Raw genomic sequence first — 27,588 nt, 5'->3', positions numbered from 1 at the left:
ATACATGTATTTCATGCACACCGTGCTCCAAGGTAAGAATAAAGTGTCTGATGCTTTAAAAAAAAAAAAAAAAAAACACTTTTGGAATACTCTGATCTGAAAGTGAACTTTTAATCAGTCCCGACTTTCTTGCTTCATTTAGTTTTTTTCTACCTTTCCTGCTGATCAACAGACATCTATTTATCATTTTCAGGTGTGTCTCTGTGCTGTTTCTTGACTGGACTCGGGGAGTTAATGCCTCGGGGTCTAAATAAAGCTCTCTGAACATGCTGAGTGTGAACGTGGCCTGCATTAACCACATTAATATGTTAACAAAAAGCAACCACATGAGGTATTCTATCACTTTGTGCATGAGTGTTTGCACGTGTGTCTGTTTTTAGGTGATTTGTGTATTCACAAACAAATGCTACATGATTATCAACAATAAACAAACACATATAAAGCATCATGTTTGGTGTATTTGCATAAAGTGTGTGTGGACGCTCACATGCAACTAAGTGACATTATTCACAGCGGAGACTCTGAACCAACAAAGTGCATGTCAGATGAGGGAGAGGAGAGTATTTGCCCTGTTTGGATGAAAATCCAAAGACTTGGCGAACGTTGCGTTTGATGTGTAAATGAATGATTCAAATTCTCTGGGTGCCGCCTTGTCTTTTTATACCCCCAGCCCCCCTACCTCCTTCCTCTTCTCTTGTGTTTGGACGTGAGCCAATGGTCTACATCCATCTCGTGTTCGCTCCACCGTCTGCGCTCCTGTGTTGAATTGTTTTGACAATAAGCTACCGTGAGGTTATTCAAATGTCTGCTGTACACCTGTGCTGCTGATTGTGGCTCAGTTCAGGCAACAGATAGGTGTTATTGTTTTTGAGAGAGAAATGTAACATTCATAGTTTATTTAAAAGGTGCACCAGGGAGGAGTTTCAAGTAAAACACAGGTGATGGAAGCTTTTGAGACAGTTTTTCATTGTCAAAATGAATAACTGAATAAATGAACAAGTGGCAGTTAGAACCATTAAGGTTTGGGAATTGCAAACATCAAACTAATTAGTGTAAGGTTTTTAAAGTCCCTGTGAAATAAAAAATGTACATCTTACCAATTTTAATCTTGTGTTTATTGTTGTTCATTGTTAATTTTTCTCTTGATATTTGTGTCAAGTAGGAATTTCACACCAAAATCCCCTTTTCCAGTTAAACCAACTAAGACGGGCTCAAATGTTTGATGACTCGTCCTGTACTCAGTCATAAAAAATAACACTTCACAAAAAAAATGCAGCTGAGCAGCTATTTCAGGCAGGCTTTTGGCCGACTCTGTGTCGCTGCAGAGGGAAAGTACATGCAGTATTTTGAATATGTGTCTTACTTTGGGTTTTAACTGTATGTTGCTATGACCTCTTGCATTTTTACAGTCAGCTCTGTGCGTTGAACACAAACCAACCAGCCAACAGTTTGCAAAGCTGGGGTTAGGGTTAGGGTTCGAGATGCATGCCCAGAAGAAGAACCCACATTCCTGGAGGCAAGGAAAACCTGCCGACTTTTAAACATGATCAGAGACCTGGATATCAACAGGCTTTTGGACACATGCAAAGAGCGCAGCACAGAAAAGGAAGGCTGAATTCGACCCTCAAACAAGTCCACCACTGGTCGAAAATATTCAATCAAATGCAAAAAGGAGCAAAATGGCACAAGCGTCTCCACTTGTCTATATTTTCACAGGATATTAACAGGATTATAGGTATATTACATTTTAAGGAATCAACAGAGAAATAATTTTACATTGATCGGAGTATGCAGAATATTTAATGGTTTTTTTTGCTTTTTTTAGTCTGATGTTAATTGAGTGACTTCTTAAATTCTGGCATTACACTGCTCTCATTTAGCCAATCAATGCAGTTTATAAGGATGAGCATGTATGTGCAGGAATCTCAGTGGACCGTAGTCTCTGCAGAGACATTGGTGGACACTGGGTGCAGGAATCTGACCTTTAGTTACAGCGCCCTCACCAGGCCAATTAGAGAAATATTCAGAACAAGGTGCCAACATGCTCCATCACTCCTGTTTCATTAAAATCGGATGATTTTGACCCAAAGCATTATGACTCATAATCACATCCTTCAGAATTAATTGTTTAAATTAAATAAATTATGATGTTAGGTTTGATGTTAAACATGACTGTCTGACAGAAAAAGACTCAAACCGAAATGAACCTTTCTCACCTTACTGAACATTACTGAACATAAAGCAATAACTGTGAAGAGTGCTTTAAGATATAGATTTTTCTTTTAATTTGCCATTTTGCCAATTTGCATTATGTATGCCTATACAGCTGCATAATGTGTCTGATATACTTCTGACATCATATCAAAAAAATATAAAGGTCAAAGTAAGTTCACCAACGAGACTCAAAGAAAGAGTTCCTCAACAGGACAGGAGAACATGAAACCATCCGGTGGATGCCTTCAGGATGAGGCGCGCCCCCGAGGAAGCTGGGGCACGCACGCGCAACATCATCTGGAAGAGGCGATAAGAAGCTGAGCGAGAGAGAGAGAGAGAGAGAGAGAGAGAGAGAGAGAGAGAGAGAGAGAACCATTTTCGCGCTCAGGTGGAAAAATCTGTGAAGATGAACAGATGGGGAGCAGAAACAGAAAGAGAAGAGGAAAGAGAAAAAAAGAGAGAAGAGAGGAAGAGAAATGGTGGATCGTGGATGGTGTGTGACAGAAACACACTAATTTACACACAAATCCACAGCAGCAAGAGAGAGAGAGAGAGGTTGTAAAGGAAAGAAGGGGGAGGGGGTGAGGGAGAGAGAGAGAGAGAGGGAGAGAGAGAGAGAGAGAGAGAGAGAGAGAGAGAGAGAGCATCACGGTTGGATGCTATAAGGCGCATAAACCTCCTCCAGAAGGACTCAGACGAGTTGAAGTTTTGTTCCGCACGTGAGGGTCTGAATGACCGTGAAACCGGCAAACTGAGAGGAGCTGGACTCATGAATAACGGAGCGGATTTGTGAATGAAACCTCCAGCTGCGCGAAAGGACTCGATTCACAAAAAATGAAAGCGGGTCACCTGAGAAGCTCGTTTTCTTTTTTTTAGAATTTGAATGGGAACTGACACACAGACTGGAAAACGTGTGACACCTGCTTACATTTAACGGTTTTTAGCGCGTTTTTCAGTCCTTGAATGTTCACTGAGGATTTTTTTTTGCGCGTAAATGCCCACCACCACTCCTGATAAGTGAACCTACACGGACGAAAAGAGGGACTAATCAGAGATAAAACTCCTCTTTTTCCACAGAAATATCCTACAATGCTCTGTTCGGAGACCTGCGCGCACAGAGGACGCGTCGCTCCGGTGCCACTGCGCGCAGCGATGCGCACAGCTTCCCGATAGTCTGACACCGCATGGCTGGGGGAATATGGGTGCTGATGAGGCTACAGCACCTCCTGAAACCGGGCATTTAAAAAAACAGCAGATTTATTTAAAAAGGTTCAAACTTATGTAGCGTTTCCCTCTTTCTTGCGAGGATGTTGGATGCATAGTACGCACGTATTTGTGGTGGAAAAGAGGACTTACTTTGTTTTTTAATACATATTATGACGCTCATAATTCCATTGTTGTATTCTTTGTGGTGTGGACGCATTGAGGTGTTTTCAGAGGAAGTTTGTTTCAAGTGTCAAGTTGAATGAAAGTAACCGAAGACTTCAGGGCGCAGATCGTCCTGTCAGCTGTAGAGAGCAGACGGTAACTGCTCTTACTGACACTCGTGGGCTTTTAATAGCATGTTTGATGTGGATGAGAGGAAGAGAGGTGCACACACGTGGACAAGCGTGCGCTAGAAAGAGGGGTGTGTGCAGACACAAAAACTTTTTTTTACTGTGAATGAATCTCACTGCAAATGCTCCCGTGTTTGAGCGAAGTGAGTGAACTTTGCACGTCAGACTCGTGTCACTGCGCTGCAGGTGATATATAAACTTGGGTGACATCTCGTGCGCGTGCACGCCCTGTATCCCTCCCTCTTCCTCTGCTCGCGCTCCTCACACGCTTTTTGACTGTGGCTGCTCTGATTTGCTGTCTGCTGTAAGTTTTAAAACTATCAAATATAAACTATAAGCGTTAAGTGTGATGTCATTACATGGACTGATCAGCACCCACAACTCTGACTGACTCCCAGCGTGCTCCTGCGTTATGCTTAATGGACCGACCTTCCGCGACCACGACCCGATGCGACTCGTCGACCCGAGGCACCTCCCGCAACTGATGTCCCTGGAGGACCATGAGCCCACCATGGTGGAAGGGACCCTATGGCCGCGCAACTCCACCGCGCCGGCGGGGGAGGAGGGGTCCCCGGGGCAGCAGCACCAGTCCTTCCCCTGGGCGGTGACCCTGCTGGCCGGCGTCCTCATCACGACCATCGTGGTGGATGTTATCGGGAACATGCTGGTCATCGTGTCCGTGTTCAGGAACAGGAAACTCAGGAAAGCAGGTACAGCTGTTTGTGCACGTGAGTCGGATTATGGAGATATTTAACGTAAACTCACCAGAATGAGTTCAAATGTGGTTCGTCTTCCATATTTGTTTATAATATAAACTTTATTCTATTTTTGTCTGAAGTGATGTCACAGTTTTTACCATTAGAAGTTATTATGTTATTATTTATTGATCTAGTTATTTATGTATATTTTAACTTATTCATCTTTTTCTTTCATTATTTATTATGTTATCACATATATTCACTTTTGTGCAGAACTATTAGATATTCAATTATTTAGACAATTATTTAATATAATTATTTTTAATAATTTAAATTTTAATAATATAGGAAATGTATTAGAAATAAAGAAATATTAAAAATGTCTCTATCAATGAGCTATTGTGAGACAAAAAGGATTGTTATTGGGTTATATAAACTACTATATAACACATAGTGTCTTGCTGAACCTCTTTACTACTTATTTATTGATTATAAAGATTAGAAGTATAAAGTGCAAACTGCAGTTTTTTGCAGGACAGGTCTGGTTGGAGATTTTGTTTAGAGCTCTGTAACTTTCTGCATGTTGGCTGTTGCAGTCGCTGTCAGTCGCTGTTACTCAAAGACACTGACAGAATGTTTGGCTGCTGCAGACGTTCAGACGACAAACACTGTGTGACTTGTTGTAGTTTTAATGAAAATGCATCACTGTCGGAACAGTTATAACCATCAGCGTCTGAAAGCAGTTGAGACTTTTTGTGCACCTCTGATGAGAGATTTGCCATGTTGGCTTTCGGTCAAGGACTTTTGGAAAGTAGCGAAGCCGAAGCTGGTGACTCAACGTAATCGATGTATAAATCTGATAGTATCCCCAGACCGACGTGGACTACAAGCCTTCTAAAGCACCGCTGTGCATAAATAATCAGAGCACTTAGGACCCTTCAAACATACAGAGAGAACAAAAATCAATCCAGGCTCCTAATTGTTATCTTTCACTCTGAAGCATGCTTCTGCAGAGCCATCTGAAGCATCAAAAGTCACATTAAAGGCACTTAGTCAGGACAGGCAGCTTATTTGCACTCATAGCACAATATATGAATATTGAAGAGTGGTTGTCATTTACCATCTTTGTATCCTGGAGAACAGTGAAGCCTAACTTCCTGCTTAGCTCCAGATATTAATAGTTCAGGCAGGAAATCAATTCCTAGCATCCAAGGTTGAAAGATCAAATCTCAAATCAAGTAGGAGAGTGTGAAGGAGGGAGGGCTAGCAGCTCCTCATTGAAAGCATGAATGGGCTGTCATTTAGCGGAAGCACTTATCCCATTTTCTGTGCTAATGGACTCAGAGATCAACAGGAGGTTGTTCAGGGGAAGGTCCTGCAGAGGGAAATTAACGCCGGACACCAAAATAACGTTGCGTTTTATGGAGAGCAGGGGAGTCTGTCACCATTTGCGCACATTTACACCTTCGTACACCAAATCTGCTGTCATCAAAGTCCAAATAAAGCTTTAGAAATATAGTTATTAGTGACAGGTTCTTATGTTTTTAGTGCCAAAATGTTTAACCACACGACAACAGTGAGAGATAATATGTCATGCTTTATGTTTGTGCAATGTTTGCTCATTGTTAAATGGTTGTAAAGTTGAGTATATGGTATGTTTGCTGTGGTGCGTTTACATGCTGGTGAGAAACTCAGACAAATGAAATTTGGGTGTATAGGGACGAATGATGTTAATTTGGGACAAACTGACAAACAAAAGTAATATTTTACCACTTTTCAGTTTCAGATGGTTTGTTGCACAGAACCGTCTGAGAAGCCGTCATTGTAAAATGTTTGACAAATGTATTAAAGGCTGATAAGTGGCTGGTGGATTTGAAATATCTGTACCTGCAGCTGGTGGATCAGGAGGTCATTTCCCATCCCTGATCTGTTGAAAGTGTTAAAGCCAGGAGTCTTTTTTTCAATAGAAGAAGACATCAAAGACATGAGTTGCAGGGAAAGAGGGGAGACTGGGTAGTTTAAATATGGGACTAATTGGTCACATTTTCAAAAAGTGTCTCTGTGAAGACTTTCATTGGGTTGCAGTCAGCTGTTCACATGAAAACTGACTCAAACTGCTGTTTGAATAATGACAAGAGAGCTCCTCAAACAGCTTTTTGACCATCCAAAAGGCACCGGACCCTCAAAAGTTTAAATTGTAAGTTATAAAGAACTTTTGTGTGCCTCTTCAGCACTTCTGGTAATGTAAAGTTTTCTTTAGTTCTGTGGCGTTTTTCATTATTTAAAACAAAATGTTCCATGCAGACCAGAGTTTGAAAGAAAACACAATATCTAGCAGTGTGACAGTCCAAGTTGGTCCCTTTTGTTAATCTTTTCTCTTTCAAAAACAGATATCTCCATTTTGAGTTATGTCACGCTATTCATTTTTTGGGTGCAGTCCAGAGAATATCAATCAAACTGAGATATCTTTTTAATTTTTCCCATTTCTTGTATTATTTTTTGGTGCGCTCAAGGGAAAATCAATCAAACCTTTGTTAGTTTATTCATTTTAACAAAGGCCTTTATCTGCTTTTGTTCCCAATTTGCCTTCTTATTGTCTTGTTTTTGAATGGACATAATAAAAGAAGGACAGAACATGACATGTCCATGTAGAGTAGAACAAAAAGCAGACAGCAGCAGTAAGGTTTTGTCTTTTTGTGCTGATAACTGTTACCCTGCACCTGCAAATGTTTTTAGGGTGTGTGAGTCTCTTGGTGATTGCCTCATTCTTTAATTTTAAAGATTTATTGGTCCTAACAGTTGCATGTACCAGACTTAGAAGCTAAAACTGTGCTAAGTGTAGTTAAAATGATGGTGGCTTTTACATTATTTATTTCAAGGGCTGTATTTTAATCTGCAGCAGGTCCTGAATATATGTTTAAATAAAGTAATTAAAATGATGAAACAATGGAAAGGTGTAGCATAAATGTAAAAAACTACTTTTAAGCCAAATGCATCCGAGTTTTAACTTGGAGATCTCAGACTTGGTGTAAATCTTCGTTGAAACAGACAAAAGTTTGAACTTGTGCCAAGAAAGCAGAGATTTCATGAAACAGAGTTGTAAGAGTTTGAAGTTAATCCTCTGGACCCCAACAAGCAGTTTCAGGGTGTTTTTTTCCTCTTTTCACATTTTACTCAGTGTGTCCTTGTATTTCACTGCAATATGTAAAATCTATATAAATCTAAAAGTCCTGCAGCACTATAGAATCAGCATAATCATGGCTAGAAGTGGGAACAACTCAAACATGTATTTGTGCAGAATAACACAGTTATATTGACAGCAAGTTGAATTTCATTTTTAATAAATTGGATTAAAATGGAATTTATAATTACAACACTTTTCCAATTGATTACAAGTGGCATTAATATTGTAGGGAAAAATGGGTCTCTCCATATTGTACATATTGATGTATTGTCATGTTTCCAGCCTCTCCTGTCCTCTCCTCTCTGCTCTGTGTAAACAGATTTTCAGTGAATATTTGTGACGTGACGGTTCATCTCAGCAGAATCAATCATGGCTTCACAGTGTTGCTGAGGAGAATTTAATTTTAGGATCTGGTTAGTGCAAACACTTATTTTGGAGACTTTTTTAAATAACACATGTAGAATAAAGTGATTCTGACAGAAACATCACTATTTTAAGCTTTGCTTTGGTAAATTTTTCAAACGCAAACTCAGACGAGAATGCCATTTCTTTTTTACAGTTTCTTTCTACAATAAACAGTGTATTTTTGGCGATCTCTTAAAGAACACATATTTTTCAAGGTTCAGGGGTTCATTATCTTTATCTGTGTCCAAGATTTATTTCACCCATAAGTCTTTATCTGCAGCCTCCGATCATCAAGTCCCAGTCACGCTCCGTCACGATGACAAATCAGCATCCCCATAAATCAATACATAAACACTGGTAATCTGCCATCTCCCCTTTTGTCTCTGAGCGATTTATTTTTCCTGCTTTTCCATCAATCTGAGGTGGAATCCTGGAAGCCCTGAGTGAAAATCTGAAATGGAAAAACGATTGGAGGTGGAAAACTGGATGAGTTGTTCAACTGCTCATTTATTTTTCGTTGTTCATCGTCTGATCTCCCTTCCTGGCCCCATCTTCTCAACTCTCGACTCAATTCAACTCCTGCCTTTCCAATTCTCCTTCTCACACCTATTTGGCCCTTCTCGTCCTTTCCATTGTATTCACTCCTTCAGACTTTTCTTTTCACCCTTTCTCTCCTCTCCTTACTCCTTGCTTTTCAATCAAACTTCAATTGCTCTTCTTTCTCCTCCTCTGCTGTCCTGTCAGGTCTCACATCTCTCCGATTGTCTCCTCCAGACTCTTTCTTCTCATCTCCGTTTCTCCATGTTCCTCTCCATCCATTAATCTCCTCTCCCTCCATCTGCCTGTCATGAGACACATTATCTGATCACTGATGAAATCCTGTCACAGTTCATTTTTCACACAACAGACATGCAAAAAGCTGTAAATACGGCTCTGTTATCACATTATGGGGAGACGCCTCTATGGAAGTAGCTGTCATTGTATAAATCAAAAAGGCAATTATCCTGAGAGGAAGGGTTTGACTTGTTTCTCAGCTCTGATCAGCGTCTCGTGGGATTTTGCTCAAACGCAGGCGGTTTCTGGCCAATTTCCCAAACTCACCGAATTGTGCTCCCATTTGTTGAAAACTGTGTCCTGTTAGAAATCAATTTTGTCGAAAGCATGAATGAGCCAGACAGTTTTTTTTATTGATCTTGAGGCCGGTAGATCAGCAGCTCTCAACCTTTTCAGAGCCAGGAGGACAAGTCCCACCTGGACAGAGTAATCCACAGTCAGTCCGGGCTGTGGATGAACTCTAAATGTCACACAGATCCATTCATGAACATGCATTTTTAATCTTAATTTTAAAAGTTCAGTAGTGTCCAGACTGCTTGAAGGCTGATAGCTGCAAAGAGAAGGGCTTAAACTGACTCTGTAGCATCTGTAACATCACTCTGAAGCCGTTTTCTTACATGAACTTCAGACAAAGTGCAGTAAAATAAAATAAAATGTGGCGTAAAGTTGGTCCAGTCCAACTACAGCTCCTCCTCATGTCTAGATACATGTGGAAGGAACCAGAGTTTTTCAAAGCAACTTTATGAAACTCATCCTGTAAGTTAGAGCCTAAAAATCTATGTGCAAATTAAAGTAAAAAAGACCTCCTGAAATAAACACTAAGACGTCCATTTGTGAGAGTCAAATTAACTAACAGAACAAGAACGAAATTTTTTTTGGATTTTTAGTTACTGATAAAGTTACATTTACTAGTTTTCTTTGGAGTATTATGTAACGCTTACATCAAATAATACACCAAGCAGCAGCAAAGTTCAGCTTGCTGTAATAATTACATTCTTCTGCGACAGGGAGGCATCTTTATGTGGTTCAAGAAAAAAGAAATTCTCTGTAACACAGGCTCACATGTCACAGGAGACACAGAACCACCAATAAAAGTTGCACTTTTACAGAATGAAACATCCAGATTTCGGAGCGTTCACTGCAGCTTTCTTCTCGTTATGTTTTTGGCAGTATAACAATCTTAACAAACTTCTGTATTCGCTTTAAAGCTGCAATCAGTCATGCAAAGCAAAGTGCATTTAAAAAAAAAATCTATATACAGTTTTAGTAGAGGCAATTTCTGTGTGTAACAACCTGAGAAAACTGCATTAATGTGGTTAAAACCATCAGCTTTAGTGGCCATGTTTGAGAAATCTGCCTGCTTTTTGTGTTTTTCAATTGACCTTTAATGACTTGGTACCATTTAGAAACTGTAAAAAGTTACGCTGTAAAGTTCTCATATAATAAAAAAAAAAGTTGTGTATGATGCACACTCCTGTATTTAGTGTATTAATGTGCATCCTCGTGTTTGTGCAGGATTCAAACAAAACACACTATAAAATTCTACTCTATAGTGCTACTAGTGGTCAAAAACTTCTGTGTAACCTTCAGCGGAGACTTTAGCTTCATGCTTTGCAGTAACCTCGCAGGATAATCTCACAGAGCAATTTAGTTAATCCGCTCTTAAAACATGGGATAATGCCTCATCTGTGAGTCTGTGATATGTCATATATTTATAATTTGAGATAAATGTCAGGCGCTGCTCACAGATGGAGTTTGGTCAGTTTTAAGTGTTGAGTGATGGTGGTGTCATTCTCTGCATCCTGAGAAGTGAAGATGAGCAGATGGCACTTCTCTGGGTGTTGCATTTAATCCAGAACAAGGTCTGACAGCTGGAAACCAGCAGGAAGTGGGGTCTGCTCTGAAATACCACCCGCCACGGGGATTTACCCGTGAGATAAGATCACGATTCTCCTTTGACCTTCATTTTCATCTTCACATCTCGAGATGCAGCGGAGTTCACTCCGACGAGCCCTGAAGCTCCCAAACTAATGAAAGTTATGGAAATGAGTGACCCTAGTCTGTGATGACCACATTATCAACATACATGAACAAACATATAGCCAGTAACTATAATTAGCTCAGGGATTTATGAAACCAGAAGTGGTTCTGTCCATCAAATCCTGGTCCTTTAAAACCTACAGATTTAATAAGATTACTTTGAATCCAATGCAGTTTGTAAACGAAACATTTAAAGATCCTCCTCGCTGGCTTTTGAAAAGAAAAAAAAACCTGATTCTAAACAAAACATCATGCGTTGACGCATGTAACAACAACAGTTACATCACTGTAAATGGAAGGTCGTCCAGGGAAGTTTACTGTAACAATTAGTCATTAAACACAACAAAATTCCATGATTTTCCCCAAAAATTCAAGGGTTTTACTAATTTCGCTTCTTTTCTAGGCATGGAAAATGAGATTTTAAAATTCCATGACTTTTCCAGGTTTCCCATACAGTCAGTCTCTGCAGAGAAGTGATGGAGAGAATTTTTTTTAAGAAGATTCTTCTCATTTGCCTTTAAATCATTTTTGTTTTACCAACCTCTCACATGTGAGGAGGATTTGGTGTTTTTCTTTGTTTTATATCATTGTAAACTGAATATACGTGGGATTCGAACTGTTTGGGAGAGAAAATAAGCAATTTAAAGAAACTTTGAAACAAATGAGTAATTATGATGATTCTTTTCACGACTATGATATTCAAGAGACAAAGCAATGAATGGATAGAATAGCAGTGAGATTAATCAATAGTGGGTCAAATATTGAGGTGGCTCTGATAGTTTTGGAGCTCATTCCTTTAGAGGACAGCAGCTGTTTGGATTCACAGCAGACTCAGACTCATGTTGCTGCAGAATCTCTCCAAAGACCCATATATCTTTCAGATTGGATCCAGTTGATTTAACCTACTAATCTGCAGGAAGACAGGCAGCTTTTTATCCTGTTCTGTTCATTTTCCAGCTTTTTGTCTCATTGAAAAGATCTTTCTTGTTAACGGTGGGTTTTAAGAGGAGAATGAGGAGTGAAGTGTAATGCCTTCACATCATTAAACCTTTACAGCTTCAGCACCGGGTGACTGCGCTGCCGGAGCAAGGTCACAGCTGCCCAGCAGGTGAGAGAAATATTTATGGAAGCTTCCCTCAGGGTTTCCAGATAGCACGCCTTTAAAAAGAATGCTGTGAGGTGCAGTACCTACTCCAGGAAAAAGCTTTTTCTACAGATTTTAAAACAGGAATGGATGATGGTGTTTAAATGCGGTTATTAGCAAATAATCCGTGGTGAGATCTGCATTTACTGCAATTTATTGTCTCTTGAAAAACATTTCATTTGTACATTTGTTCCAGATTATTGCAGTTTAAATCTGACTAATGAAGTGAAGGTGTAGAAACATTCAGGTTAGTAGTGACAAATAAAGGCTGATTGCATTTCCTGTGACTTTTTCACAATATTGGTGAGCCATATCGTATCATTCACAATTATATCAGTATATTTTTTTATGGGTAAAAAAAAAATGCATATCATGATATTGGCAACATTCCTACTTTTTGAGGTAATGGCGTAAAGATTTCCATTAATGACCTAGACTGTGGCAGCTCCAGAGTCTCGTGCTGCGCTAATGTCACATTTCAAGCCACTGAAATTATATTTACACTATTCATAATATAAAGTTATATTGCGTTGTATCTGCTCAGCAGAGTGTCTGTCACCCGTCAGTCAGTCTAAACCCCGGCCCCCACCTTTCTGCCCCCAGACCCAGCTGTTTTTCAACACTCTGGCTGCTCCATGTCCTAGTGGAAAGCCTTATTCACTGTGAAAAATGTTATGTGAGGTGTTTGCTCGCATTTAGCTCCCAAAGTGGATGAGATTGATGCATTTTACTTCAAAATGTACAAAAGTTTCTCCTGGTGGGGCCCCCGGACCCCCTAGATGGTTATTTTTGAATTATTTGCTATTACAAAAGAGTCAAGAGTAATATTTTTAGTTTTATTTATTTATACAGACTAAAAAAAATTATATTTTCTATATTTTTTCAGTATTTTGTAATATCGTCAAGAATATCGTTATCGCAAAAATACCCTGAAATACCATGATAATCTTTTAGGGCTATATCGCCCACCCCTACTTCACAATAAAAGACAGTTGGACGATTTGAAAGTGGAGCAGCAACAGAAGGAAATGGAGTTAGAATTGACACACTGTCTTTGCTATTGGATGAGCCGGGTAGCTCACCTTTGCTATTGATATTTTAACTATATTTTGATGAATTATATTGACTGTTTCGCAGCATCCCTGGCAATAAACTGTAATTGCAGGTGTGATCTTCTCCGAGATTCAAACAGTGTTGCCTGTGTGATGTCCGTCAGGAGGCAGTTTCATTATCTTAAGTCATTACTTTTTCGTTGGTGCTAGCAGACCCAGGAAAAACAGTAAGCCTCTTCACAATTGAATTGAGAGGTAGTGTGTTGCAAAAGCTCCGTCACCGGTCTCTGGTGACAGATTAATGACAAAAAGTCACTAATAGTGCACCGCTTGTGATTTCTGCCAGGAATGTCTCCACAGACACCCGGTTTGTGATACTGCAAATGCAAGCTCTTTCATTATCTATTAGACATGTATTTAAATGGAAATCTTCAAGATTATTACCTTAGTGAGAATTGAGAATCGTTTTTTAAAAAGGTACAATAATTAGGATTTGGCTGTTGCAGTTTGGAAAGAAAAAAACCCTGATAGTAAACAAACCGTCATGATGACACATATAACAGCTGCGTTTCATCAAAAGCTACAAAAAATAAAAAATTAAGTTACCTTACAGATCGTCCGCAGAACAATTAATTTCAATAAACACAACAAAATTCCCAGATTTTCCCCAAATTTTTAAGGATTTTACTCAAATGTGAGGATTTGGTGTTTATTCTGTTTTATATCACTTTAACTGAATATTACCTTAAAAGGAAAACTTCACCCTTAAAGTGACTATTTGTATATTAGTTACTCACCATGTGCTTAATGGTAAATGAACTGCACTACATAGCACTGTTCTGGTCATAGCGACCACTCAAAGCGCTTTTACACGGAAGATCATTCACACACATACATTCATACACCGAGGCTACGCTACACTACAGTAAACCATTCATTCTCAGATGACGCAAGAGCAATTTGGGGTTCAGTATCTTGCCGAAGGATACTTCGACATACATACTGATATGGACAGGGATCAAACCACAGACATTCCAATTTGTTGGTGACCGATCTACCTTTAATTATTGAAGAAAGGTTTTTCTGCGTGCCTCTACAGGAGGGAAATATAGCACATTCTTAATGAATTAAGTTAAATTGAGGCAGTGTTTGGGGTGGTCGGTAGCGTAGTGGGTTACGCAGGCGCCCCATGTGTAGAGGCTACAGTCCTCGCTGCAGCTGGCCCCGGTTCGAGTCCCGCATCGGACGGCCCTTTACTGCATGTCATTCCCCTCTCTCTGCCCCCTGTTTCCTGTCTCTCTTCAACTATCCTGTCCATTAAAGGCATGAAAAAGCCCCAAAAAAATACATTTAAAAAAAAAAAATTGAGGCGGTGTTTAACATTAGCAAAACTGAATCAGTATACATTTGAAACTCTCACACAACTTGTGCAGTATAATCAAAGTCTCATTTATCCAGTTGTATACTTCCCAAATACAAGTATTACTCCCAAGATCTTACTGTTTAAAACCACCAATAACACCCACTCATCCAAAGTGGCATGAACTTGCAGCATACCAGCCTGAGCTGAAAATGGATGTTTTAAAGTTAAAGAGTTTTAAACAGTAAGATTTTGGGGAGGATGTACGTTTCACTAAGTATACAACTGGATAAATGCGACTTGGATTGTACCGTATAAGCTGTGTGAGAGTTTGAAATGGATGTTATGATATAGTTATTTAACGCTGTCTCCATTAAACTCAATTAATTAAAAATGTACAACTTTTTCAGTCGTTTTTTGATTTCTCCTGTCTTTTTTCTTTAAGAATTCAAGGTAAAAAGTGTTGAAAAATTGATACACAAATCGTAAAAGTAAAAAAAATGACTACAAGATTGAAGGCAATACTTAACTTATAGTATTCATTAACATTGGTATTGCTCTTTAACTGAAGTTTAAGCTCTGAGTGCTTTGTGGATAACTCAAAACCGAGAGATAATAATAAAACTCTGATCCGCCGAGAGCAGAAGAGAGTTGTTCCAACAACAGCAACAGGTGTGATAAGGCTTAACAGCCTAGCTAATGTCTGCTGCATGGTGCAGGCATGTGTTCTGCTGCAGCGCTGACATGAAGTCACGGCCTCTGTTTTCCCCCTGACATCATGTCTGATGAGCCTGACCTGATCCCAGACACCTGGCAGCCCACGTCCTGCTGCAGCACACCTGCCCGAGGACTCTCAGACATTCTGGTGAGCTGCCACAGAAGCTCTGATTTATTTGATCTCATTTCCTTTAACTGCTCGGATGTTTTATCACTTTATATAATTCGGCCTGTTTGTGTTTTCAGCGTTGGTTAGTGAGTCTGCAGGCATTCGACGCAAGCAACCCGACTCATCTATAACCTCTTACCATCAGGTTCTGACTCTGGAAATACATTTCTGATATAAATGTCTCTGCTGTGCATGTTTCTATCATGGGAGTCAAATGTGCAGTTTAACAGCTAAATCTGTATTTTTGAGGATCAAACACTCACCTCCTTTTGGCTTGAAAGCAGCTGCACAAAGTTTGTCTTCTGTGTTTTCATGGCAGGTAAAATGGATTCTAGTCTGCTGGATTCCAGTCTGTTTTGTGGAGAAAAACGTCCCTAAATGTGCAACTTTATGAAATAAACTTCTCAAGTAAAACTGGCTGTCTTGAGTTTGGTGTTTTTTATTGAGGAAGTAAAAGTTGGTCTGACATGTCCAGCAGCCAAACAAAATCAAATTCTGGCCCATGATTTGTTCATCAGTTCTGCCAATGAGCTGGCTTGATTTGAAAACTCCTGACCAATAGCAGAGCAGGGATCCGGCCCTTTAAGAGTCAGGTGATATTTACCTTGATGCTGCATTCAGCTGCTCCTCAGATTGTTCCCCCCAGTTCCAGAGTTGGTTGGAGTGGTTGGAGTTGGTTTGGTTTATTTAATGGAGGAGCATTTAAACAATACATGAATTCCCTAAAACCACTAAAATATTCTTTATCTGACTTGTTAATGATAACAAATTACTTTTTAACTCATTGAGGTCACTCTATGTGGAAAGCCACAAACGTTTACAACCTAATACCACATAAAAAAATTAGCAGAACATTAATGCACAATAGAGGGATTAATAAAAAGGTTTCTTTCAATCAACCAAACATTTATTCATTATCACTCCAACTCTGCAACTCTGTCGTATCAAACATTTTTGCCTAGTTTCCAGGTTGTTTTTTCAGGTTGATAGGCTGTTCTCCTGAGTTCCCAATTATTTTGACATCACGTGAGTCAGTCCAGTGAGATTGATGATAAATATGAGAAAGATAGAAGGGTTCTTATCACCAGACAGCAAAAACAGTTTTATGATTTTGTCATGTGAGAGTTAAAAATACTATGTGCATTATTTTAGGGTGTAAAGCCCACATTAAGGGCCTTTAAATATTTCAGAATAATTTGAACTTCCCAGTTGTAATCATGACTTAAGTATTGATACAAAAAGGTATTTAGAGGTCCAGCGTGGCATGCAAACAGGTCGAGATAGATGATGATTCAGACACAAAATACATTGAAAAAACATATTCTATCAGCTGTTCATGCAAATTTGCAGGTTAAAGCTGAACAAAGGTGAATTTTGAAATAGCCACTAGCCTTCCTCGTTTACCTGCAGCTCTCCCTGCTTACTCAGTGCCCTCTGTGTTCTGCACAGCCGATAATAATCATTTGACTAATTACTGAAGCCGTCCATTGATCAAAGACTGCGCTCGCAGCAGTAGCACAGATGTTTCTGCTGATGCAAAGCATCTCGCTGGTTAATGGTGCACATTCCACGGTGATATTTTCATAAGAACAATGTGACAGTTCAGAGGGGTCACTCCTTGTATGAACCCGCAGAAAGTTATCAGCTGAATATGCAGCTCTCTTTGGCTTCATACTGAGATTTGAGCTCATTGTTTAAGCTGTCCAGTGCACAGATTTACTCTCAGAGCATTTTTTACTGCAGCAGGCAGCTGTTTTTAAAGACAAATTCTAAAATCTTACGTTGGTCTTTTTGGGGTGGGAGTTTTATAGAGGATAGTGGCTGTTGTATGCTGGACAAAAAAATCCCTGGAGAAAAAAAATCTGATTTGTGAATAAAACTGACTTGACTTGCAGCAAGTAGCAGCTAGAGAGACATATATTTCCCTCAGGAGATGGAAACAGGGAGTCATCAGCTGTACACAAACACAACTCCACATAACTGCACCATACCATACTGTATCAACTCAAAAGTTGTCCATTTTGTGTGCACAGCTTGTTTCCGCTGCCCCCAAACAGCCAAAAAAAGAAAATAAATCAGTTATTTTAGATTTTATAGCCCATTCTCATTCCCACATCACCACAGCCACTTGATCAGGATCCCTTGGTGGTACTTTTATACTCTCTGGTAGGCAGGAAACTGACAATCTGAAGTGATGTCAGCCCTTCTCCTGCAGCGCTCCCTCTTCCCTCTCTGCTGAAAAATTTTGCTCCACTCTTTTCAACATGGGTTACTCAATCTGCAGCTAAACAGTACACTAAAATATCTTTCTGAAAACATTTGGGGCGAGAAATACCAGCCTGGTCTCACTCCGAACTCATCAGACACATGTCTTGTCACTGCCCTCGGCTTGTGAAAGTGACGCACAAGGCACCCTTTGGCCTGCTTATGAGACGCACCAGACTTTCCATTCTACTGTGAACCCATCTGCAATATTAGACTCTTAGAGTAAAAGACATAATATGCATTGTTAGAAGTTACGATCAAGGCGAGTGAATGGGTTTAACTTGACCCAGACTTCAACCGAAGAGACAAAGAGTCAGCGTTGTTAATTGGACTCAATCTGCACAACTGTGTCTTGTTTCCTGTTAAGATATACATTTATTTTGAAAAGCCTCTAGCAGAAGTTCACACACCGTTCCCAACACGAGCTGAAGCAAGAGGTTCTGTCAGTATCACATGTCGTAATCCATGACAAAGTATCAGTATCTGATGAGTTCAGATGAGAATGAGTTGGAAAAGTGAATTCATTTTATGTCTCATATTTGATCAGGTTTGTAGAGATTTGACTGCAATACAGAAAGTCTTTGACGTGATCGTCAGCTGCGTTCGAGACTGCTCGACTTTGGTTGTTTGTTTTCTTCTGGAAGAGTTGAAAATAGGAGCACTTAGAGGAGGCAGAGGAATGTGATTTTTTGTTTAACAAAAGCACATACCACTGAGACTGAGTCCTTGAAGCAGTGGACCCGGTTTTGAGTCGAGCCGAGGTCCCTTCGCTGCATGTGTCACCTTCCATTCTCTGTCACTTTAAAAAAAGCATGCAAAATATCAAAAAAACAGATTTTATGTCAGGATAACACACGAAAAAAAGCCAGTTTCATCAAATATGGCAAAAGCATATGTTTATAGAAGTTACAAACTGTAGATTTAAACACACAGTTAACACTGAACAAAACGGCTTGATTGTGTAATTTAGGTAGTGTACATCGATCTTGACTCCTGGTTTCACACAGGACATAAACAGCGGTCCTCCACAGTCTGGGTTTTAAAGTTTTGAGTCAAAAAGAAACAAACAAAATGAAAGGGATTCAGAATATCATATATGAAAGTGTACAAAAGGCTTCAAACAACATTTAAACCATAAAGCCGAGTGATTAAGTTCACACAGGATAATAATAACAAAGTTTGGTTTGTGTAAAGTTCAGCTGTGCTAATGAACTCATGAACTCATGTCTCATCCTCCAGCCCTGAATATGACCCTCTAAATACTCCCAACCTCAGTTTTATAACCTCCAACTTCTGCGTCTTTGCAATACTCCGGTATGATCCAGAAATGTCAGGCAGACAAAGTGTACGCGTCTATTTTTTCCCCTTCAAACTGCAGCTCAGTATCCGCGAGTCTGTGGGTGACGGGAGTGTTTGCTGTTGTACTTGTACGAGTTACAAGCAGCCGCAGTCAGAGCTGCCGTCAGGATGACACGCACTGCTGAGAGAAACAAATGAAACACGAGAGGAGTGAAGGAACAAAGACGAGCATCTCACTTCAGCGCTCGACCACGCTGGCATCCGTCTGCCTGGAGTCCCTGTGTTTGTAACGGTGTGTCCCACACATACAGACTGGAGGAAAGTTCACAGCGCTACAGAACAGATGAGCTGATTAGATGTCGGAGCGACTCGCCGCATAAATTTGCATCTCAATGTGGAAAAAGCAGATGTCTTTGAAACGACTGTAACTTCTCAGCGCGTTCAAGAGGCAAAGATCACACCGCGCTGATAGAAATCTTTGCTCATTAATTCATCATTTGTCTTAATGAACAGGCTAATTAGCATGGCTGCATGTGTTTAATGTATCAGCCGGGAGCTTAGGTGCCCCTTGTTGTCTCGCAGCAAAGTCATATCAGGTGTCTCAAAGTATGATTCATGATTCAGTCTGCTCGTTTAGGATTAAAGGTGCCCCGAAGAGATTCCTCGTAAACAAACAAAAGTCATGTTTACATTCAGCATCTCTCAGCAGAACACACTGTGACCCCAATCTAAGAAGACTTTACTCAACAGGAGCTGCATGTGAGAATGCAAATGAAGACGTTAAACAGACTTTACCCCGCCAGCTCCCAGAGGACAAAGTCTGTGGTCATTGTCCAGTGAATTCACAGCCAGTGAGTGGGTGTACTGATGACATTTCTATTATGGCAGTGGTGCGAAACCTTGAGAATAATAGACATCTGGGGGTGAAGAATAAGAAGAGGGGTCATTCATACAAAGACGCCATTAAAATGTCGAACTGGAGATATTCGGCAACCTCTGTCGGTCAGGGCAGATACATAAGAGACTTGGTTGTTCATGGACACATTTTAACCAGCTATGTGACCACAGTCTGCTTTTTCCATCATATCCTGCCTCCTGCAAGCTCTAATTAAATATTCCAGGAGGTGAGAATGCTTTTGTGTGCTTAATTTATGAAAGGGCAGTTCTGGAAATTGTGTGAAGTTCAGTGAGAAGACAACGAAAGAAATGGGCTGGATGCATTTTCAAACCCTTTTTAAGCTTTGAAATAAAAAGCATTGTTTATATCCATGTTTTCAGTCTTCTATTCCTTGACTTTGGTGATTCATTGTCTCATATTTTGCAGTGTACCACGTCACCAACTTTTACTGTAGAAATACAGCTCTATGGGCGCCCCGGTAGCACACCTGGTAGAGCGCGTACCATAGAGGCTTTGACCTCGCAAGCGGGCGGCCCGGGTTCGAGTCCGACTCGGAGCCCTTTCCCGCATGTCTTCCCCTCTGTCTCCCCCTTTCACTCTCTCTCACACTATCAAATAAAGCTGAAAAATGGCCAAAAAATATCTTTAAAAAAAAAAAAAAAAAGAAATACAGCTCTATTGTGCAACAAGACCTTTAAAAAATTCTGCTTCTGTGAAGTTTTACTGGAGAAATGGAAACAACTGTGTATTTAAAAGGAATAGTTCAACATTAAAACAAATATGCTTCTCAGCTTTCTTTCAGAGAGTGAGATGATAAGATTATCCCTTGACTGCTGGAGTCATGTCGTGGTTAGCCTAGCTTAGCATGAAGACTGGGATCACGAAACTGCGAGCCTGGCTTGTGACGACCCTACTGACGTTAAAATGCCTGAGGACAAGTTTGGGCTGGTGTAAACATTTTCAAACCAGTTTGAAACAACACTGAACTAGACCAGTATACCGGATTGGACCACCAGGTGTTGCACTTGAGCTGCTCCTGAGTGGAACATAATGAGACTGAGAGAGAGAGACGAGAGATGTATGAGAGTGTAGCGACTCCAATCCACTTGGTGGCTTTCAAGCTGGTTTGTTGACCGCCAATAAACAAAAGAAGAAGAAGCAGAGACAGAGGCTAAGCTTCAGTTTTCCTTTGTGACTTACTCTTTCGTGTCCCGCCTCGTCTTATCACCCCCCAAAAAAAGAGTTTCTAGTAAACAAACACAACTTCCTCCTACCTCTACTGATCTCCTGCATGTTGCCTGCCTTGGCTCGGTAGACGAACCGACTGTTTGTTACTCCGTTAACCTGTTTACAAACAAACACAAAAAATTCACCTTGTACTAACATTAAAACGTTACTAAACAACCTCTCTCTCTTTGGTAATCTGCAAAGCATGTCAAATAGAGTGACGGGAGATACTTCATCAATCACGGATGGTGTCGATCTCTCATATGTATGAAAACAAAATATAAAATGAAGAATGCTAAAATGTGGCCAGTCAGTGGCCTGCTAGTGAAGTCTATGAAGTCTGTATATAAGTTAGATTTAGCACTGTGACACCACTGTGGCACAGGTTGCTGATGTAAGCTACTTTTTAATGCTCTAACAGATGTCAAAATAACTAACAAGGTTCAGCCAGTTTGCATATAAACTCAGATCAGCTTAGGCTCGTACACTGCGGTAAATCTAAAATGGACAAAATTCTTCCTGAGAATCTCCCGAGACAGTTTAACAGCTGCTTTTTAGATTAAACCTTTCCTAAAAAGGAGAACCAGCTTCCTAAATCAGATGCATTGTTATGATTAAAGCAAACAACAGCATTTACTAAAATAGTTAGAAAAATCTCCACCTTTAACAAGCTGCAACAATAAAATGATGCTTACAAGTTTAGGCATCAGCAATAAAAACAGAGCTATATGACAGCTACAGAAATATAATAATATCTCTCTGTAATGTAGAATGGGACCCTAATAGTATCTGTTGTTATTGTGGCCTCTCTCAAACATTTCCGTTTGATATTTAGGTACATGTTTCTGCAAGTACTGTACTCTTAAGTAATTATCTTTCCTTGTAATGGAGTTTCATATTGTGGTATTGTTTTTCTCTGAAAGGATCCTAACATTAACACCGTTTTAACCTTCTGCCGAGGCCGTGCCAGCAGCTGACACGTCTATCAGAAGCACCATGAATCTTCATTTACAGCATGAACGGCTGTAATGAGACTCACTCTGGCAGCTTAATGTCTTCCTCAATCACTGAGGTGCAATGGGAATTGAACCTTCAACCCCGGCAGCATCTCTCGTCTAAACTTGTTAACATTCAGGTAACTCATACAGCTCACAGGAGAGCAGGGATAATGTTGAGAATGGTCACGAAGGACATACGCAGTAATAAAGACAGAACTATGGACTAACATATATTGGCTGCTGGTTAACAACAAGTCCCCGATCTCGCTGCTCTGGGCCACAACTCTTCTCTAACTAGCCCTCTGTGACGTGATGAAGACAAAGAGTCGCCATCCAGAATAATAACGATGAAGCTTCTTGGTAATGAAGATGGAGCCGGGGGTAATAAAAGCTGAATGGCGCCGCAGAGTTTAACAGGTAGAACAAGGTGTTATTAACGCTGAGAGAGTTAACCGCCACTCCCCTCGGGGTGTGAACATGTCTATGCAAACTGATAAAAAGCTTCCACCAAAAATCTATCATTACTGCAGCAGAGGGCTGAGACACACCTCAGTCAGCAGAGGGGTTCAGACTGCACATTTAGCTTGTTTGTGAGAGCTACCAAAGGCCTCAAGAGTGAGATTTAACCCATTTAGGCCGAAAATGCCTGGAAAAAATGCCTGTAAAACCCATGGGAGTATTTTAAAATAACTCCCTAAAACCTGAAGATTTTCTGGAATTTCAACAGAAGTGTCAACGCTTCCTACTAAATAATAGATTTTTCAGCCTCTGTAGCAGATAGGAATGAAATTCAAAAAGTATTTGAGAGCTTATTCTTATCGCCTACTACCCCTTCTGGGGCTTAGGCCGCCAACAAGAGTTCTCCAAGCATCTCGGTCCTGAGCCAGCATCTCAAGCTGTCCCCAGGTGAGCCCATTTTCTTGGCATCCGCCTCCCAGTCTCTGCGCCAGGTGTTTCGTGGTCGACCTCTCTTTCTTTTCCCTTGGGGATTCCACTTGAGGGACTGTCTTGTGGTGTTTGAGAGCTTATAGCTGTTATATCTGAGCTCCCTCCGCTATAGTCGTCTTCCGCCATGATTTAAAAGTTCTGGAAAAGTCCCATGTTGCATTGCAACACTCCTACATGTATTCTGATGCATTTCATTGGCCAAGAGACCGAAAATAGGTGGAAAAAACTACAAATATTACTACAAAACGACGTATCTGCTTTCCTGGCTTTAATGGTAGAATAACGCAACAACGCCCCAGTTTTTATGCTAGAAATGCGGTTATGATTTCCCGGCTTAAATGGGTTAAATGCACTCTAATATTTTTCTAGGTTTTGAGATATCCGCATCTGATAATTTTGTTCCGAACTCTTCCTGTTACGAAAGATCTGAATAAACTCCAAAGCAGGCGCTGACACAGAAAGTGGACATGCACATTGTTCTGTAGGTTGTGGTCAATCAGAAATCAACAGTTGCATTTTTTTTGGTTGTTTTTTGATGAAAACAAACACAAAATATTTTCATTTATTTATTAGCTGTGCTTTCAGTGAATTTTAACACTATGGAGTCACCAATTGAGACTGCATGATCAAATCACATGACTTCTTCATGACAACATACAAACTTCAAACTCCATGCCAGTATGAGAATGATTGTGGTTTCAAAATGTTGATCCAGTAAAAAAAAAAAAAACAAGTTGCATATACAGGCATAATGAAATATATTCAAAAAGGGCCAAAACAGTCCAAGACTTCAAAGGTTTTAACAGAACGGTTCACCCCAAAACCAGACATTATATTTGTTCTCTTACTTGAAGTGATTCTTATTAAACTACATTGTTTTGGTGAAATTTGCTGAGATATTGGCTGAAGAGATGTCTGCCTTCTCTCAGATATTGCACTTGGCTTGTGATGAATCTGCTCCCAACAGGGTCTGTAGCTGCATGTTTTTGTTCAAACAGAGCAGAAACACACTGAAACAACAAATCAACTGAGTCAGGTTGTTTCAGGTGTGCTCTTGCTTAGTTGGAATGTAAACCTGCAGCCACACCATCCCTTTCATGGATCAGTTTGACAGCCCTGCCTTAGATGAGTGAAAAAATGGAGAGCATTAAAATGATTATTGTCTTCTACTTTTCCCAGATATAATGTTTGGTCCCAGTGGACTTCTTCAGCAGCAACGTTTTTAGGGTGTTGTTTATCTACTATCTGCTCCCGTTTTTCAACTTTTTTTTTTTTTTTTTACTAAAGAATGGTCCAGAATAAGAATATTTTGACTGTTTTTTAGACCACCAGCAAATACGTGCAACTCCAAACTTATGCATACAAGGCATTAAAATTCTGCAATCCATCCAATTGTTGTTGAGATATTTTATGAAAAGACAAAAAGTCAACCTTGTGGAGGAAAAATTAATAGATAAACAAAGTCAGTGGGATCAATCTTCTTTTCTACCGTAAATATCTGCACAAGATTTCAAGGCAATCTATCAGATAGTTGTTGAGATTTCTCAGTTTGGTCCTCTGGATAAAGGCCAAGAAGAATTAAAACTCTACTGAAAGGAAAAAGGCTGGGTTGGAGAAGTGATTTCATTAGAGAGGTGTAAATTTATATCTGAGATAGAAACCTGCCTGCCTTACTAATGCTGCACAGACACGGGACAGTTTCATAAAGGGAGCTTTGCACAATGGCTAAAACGCTGAGAAAATATCATTGAAATGCAGCACGGTCCACTCGGGCCGACAGGTAAATGTTAAACTCCTAAATCAGGCTCTCAAACTTCATTTCCCCATGTGGGAGACCTTTACAGCACATCAGCAGGGTGGGAACTTTTTTATTGTCAAAGCATACAGTAATCGACTGAGCAGAGAGCCGAAAAAACTGGGAAAAAAGTCTGCTGCGTCTGGCATACAAACCAGTGTTTACTCCTCAACCAGAGAACAACAATAGTTCATCATTATTTCTTTGGAAGTGGTGTGTGTGAGCTGTCTAAAGTGGTTAGAGTGCAGATTATCGGACTGAGTGTGTACAGGAGCAGCTTTGGACAGTTGTAGTCATTAGCTGATAATAATGGTGAGGCATTTAGGCGTCAGTGATGAGGTTTGGAGAGTAATGATCCAGATGCTATTAAAGTTAAGTTGGAGGGGAAATGTGATCTGAATGGCAGTTTGGCTTTATGGTTTTAGTCTGCTGTTTCTGTTTCCTTAAGTAACCTCCTGTTCCTCTTCACAGTTGTTCCAAACTCAATGTTCCCTGTTTTTGTCTGGCTTTTTGTTTGTGTTCAGCTCCTTTCTGTCAGAGCTCCCTTCTTCCTTGTCGTGTTGTTTTCTCATTTGTTGGCTCCAAATCTTCTATCTCCCCCGTCTCCTACCAAAAAAAGCCAGAAAATATTTCCAAACATGCACTGTTCTTCCCTTTAACTACTGACTATATCATCTTATATGTACAAGGTTTTTAATGTTTGAATCCAGAAGCTACTTAAAGAATCTTATCATATATTTACAACCAAGTGATTTATTATTTAATCAAAGGTGAAATATGTCCATCAGAAGTTCATCGAGCCTTAAGTTCCATCTTTAAAGTCTTGTTTTATCTAATCAAAAAGGCCAAAACCCAAATATATTCACTTTACGATGATATAAAACAGAAAAAATCTGCAAATATACACATTTAAGATGCTTGAATGATGATTTTTTTTTGGTCCATAAATACCTGAAATGATTCATAGATGATTGAAAAATTGCTGACAACTTTTTCACTAATTGACCACCAAGTAAGAAATCTCAAAGCAATAATCATAAACCATGTTTATTATGATGGATTACCTTCTTTAATCAAGTCTTGACAAGTTGATTCGAGCACAACAGAAATGGAGATGGTAGCTGTCTGGAAGGTAGAATATCATTATAAATTGTCAGTTCAATGAAAAGATGCAATTTGTTTTTATCACTAGATATGAAAGCAACTTCTTATGTTAATTTGCTTGTAAAATATGTCTTCTTTCAGACAAGTGGAAAGAAAACCTCCAAAATACACATTTATTATTAGCATCCGCAGATTTTGTTTAAACAGAAAATTTCCGAAAACTTGTAAGACAAAAAAATCCCCAATTGTTCTAATGTAGTGAGTAAGTGAAGTTTCATGGTGATATAAGTTTAACTTCCCCTTTAGTTCCTTGCATAAAGTTTTGGGGGTTCAAAATGATGATCCAATAAGTCAATGACCCGTGTGTCTCCCCTCGTGTCTGCAGGAAACGCCTTCGTGGTGAGCCTGGCTCTTGCTGACCTGGTGGTGGCCCTCTACCCGTACCCGCTGGTCCTGACCGCCATCTTCCACGACGGCTGGATCGCCGGTTACATCCACTGTCAGATCAGCGGCTTCCTCATGGGCCTCAGCGTCATCGGCTCCATCTTCAACATCACAGGCATCGCCATCAACCGCTACTGCTACATCTGCCACAGCCTCAAGTACGACAAACTCTTCTCCAACAGCAACACCATGTGCTACGTGGTGCTGGTCTGGGCGCTCACCATCCTCGCCATCGTGCCCAACTGGTTCGTGGAGTCGCTGCAGTACGACCCGCGGGTCTACTCCTGCACCTTCGCCCAGTCGGTGAGCTCGCTGTACACCATCACCGTGGTGGTGGTGCACTTCATCCTGCCCATCGGCATCGTCAGCTACTGCTACCTGCGCATCTGGATCCTCGTCATCCAGGTGAGGCGGAGGGTCAAGCCGGACTCGCGGCCAAAGATCAAGCCGCACGACCTCCGCAACTTCCTCACCATGTTCGTTGTTTTTGTGCTCTTCGCCGTGTGCTGGGCGCCGCTGAACCTGATCGGCCTGGCGGTGGCGCTGGACTCCAGGCTGAGCCGGGCGATACCGGAGTGGCTTTTCACGGCCAGCTACTTCATGGCGTATTTCAACAGCTGCCTCAACGCCGTCGTCTACGGCGTCCTGAACCACAACTTCAGGAAGGAGTACAAGAGGATCGTCCTGATCATCTTCAAGTTCCACTGCTGAGACGATACGCTGAGCAGAGGTTAAGTTTCAGAGTCATTTCTAACTTTTTTGTGGGCGAAAAAGGCCATTAACGAGACGAACTTGTCCTTGACAAGGAGAGGAAAACTTAACTAATGAAACGGAAAAAAAGGTACTGCATCAAGATGAAAGAAAAACACTGAATGAGAGAGAACAAAGAAGATAGCTGGAGGTGACGATGAGGATGAGACATAAAGTGAAATAAATGATGCTACATTCAGAGTTATCAGTGATGCCTTCAGGGAGACTTTAAAAGCACGGAGAGAGTGGGAGGAAGAGATGAGACTTGTGGGGGAACTTTTAACTTAGTAAAGTGTTTTAACATGACTTTCTTTGTTCATGAAGTCATGAGTTACTGTTCGAATTAAAAAACAAGTTGTGTTTTCACCAACTTCATACTTCAGTTTGATGTTGGATTATTCAAACATTGTGATCATCTTCTTCCCCTTGGTTCATTTTGATGCATCAAATCTTCTATGAATGAGTTTTAAGACAGAAATACTGTGAT

At 40.3% G+C, this 27,588-nt stretch overlaps 1 protein-coding gene across 1 annotated transcript; it reads left to right on the top strand.

Annotated features, from left to right (window-relative positions):
• Positions 1–2,858: 2,858 nt before the first annotated feature.
• mtnr1al (melatonin receptor type 1A like) lies at positions 2,859–27,363 on the top strand. Its single transcript, XM_059346852.1, has 2 exons — positions 2,859–4,480; positions 26,293–27,363. The coding sequence occupies exons 1-2, from the start codon at positions 4,183–4,185 to the stop codon at positions 27,060–27,062; spliced, it is 1,068 nt and encodes a 355-aa protein (XP_059202835.1). The 5' UTR covers positions 2,859–4,182; the 3' UTR covers positions 27,063–27,363.
• The last annotated feature ends 225 nt before the right edge of the window (positions 27,364–27,588 follow it).

This window comes from Centropristis striata, chromosome 12 (assembly GCF_030273125.1).
Source record: "Centropristis striata isolate RG_2023a ecotype Rhode Island chromosome 12, C.striata_1.0, whole genome shotgun sequence".
NCBI lineage: Eukaryota > Metazoa > Chordata > Actinopteri > Perciformes > Serranidae > Centropristis > Centropristis striata.
This window is presented reverse-complemented; position numbering and strand designations above follow the sequence as displayed.

Excerpts from the sequence above, each read along its gene's own strand:
- mtnr1al (XM_059346852.1), top strand. The coding sequence starts at position 4,183 with ATGCTTAATGGACCGACCTTCCGCGACCACGACCCGATGCGACTCGTC. Across the intron at positions 4,481-26,292 it reads CAGGAAACTCAGGAAAGCAG|GAAACGCCTTCGTGGTGAGC; the intron begins GTACAGCTGTTT and ends TCGTGTCTGCAG.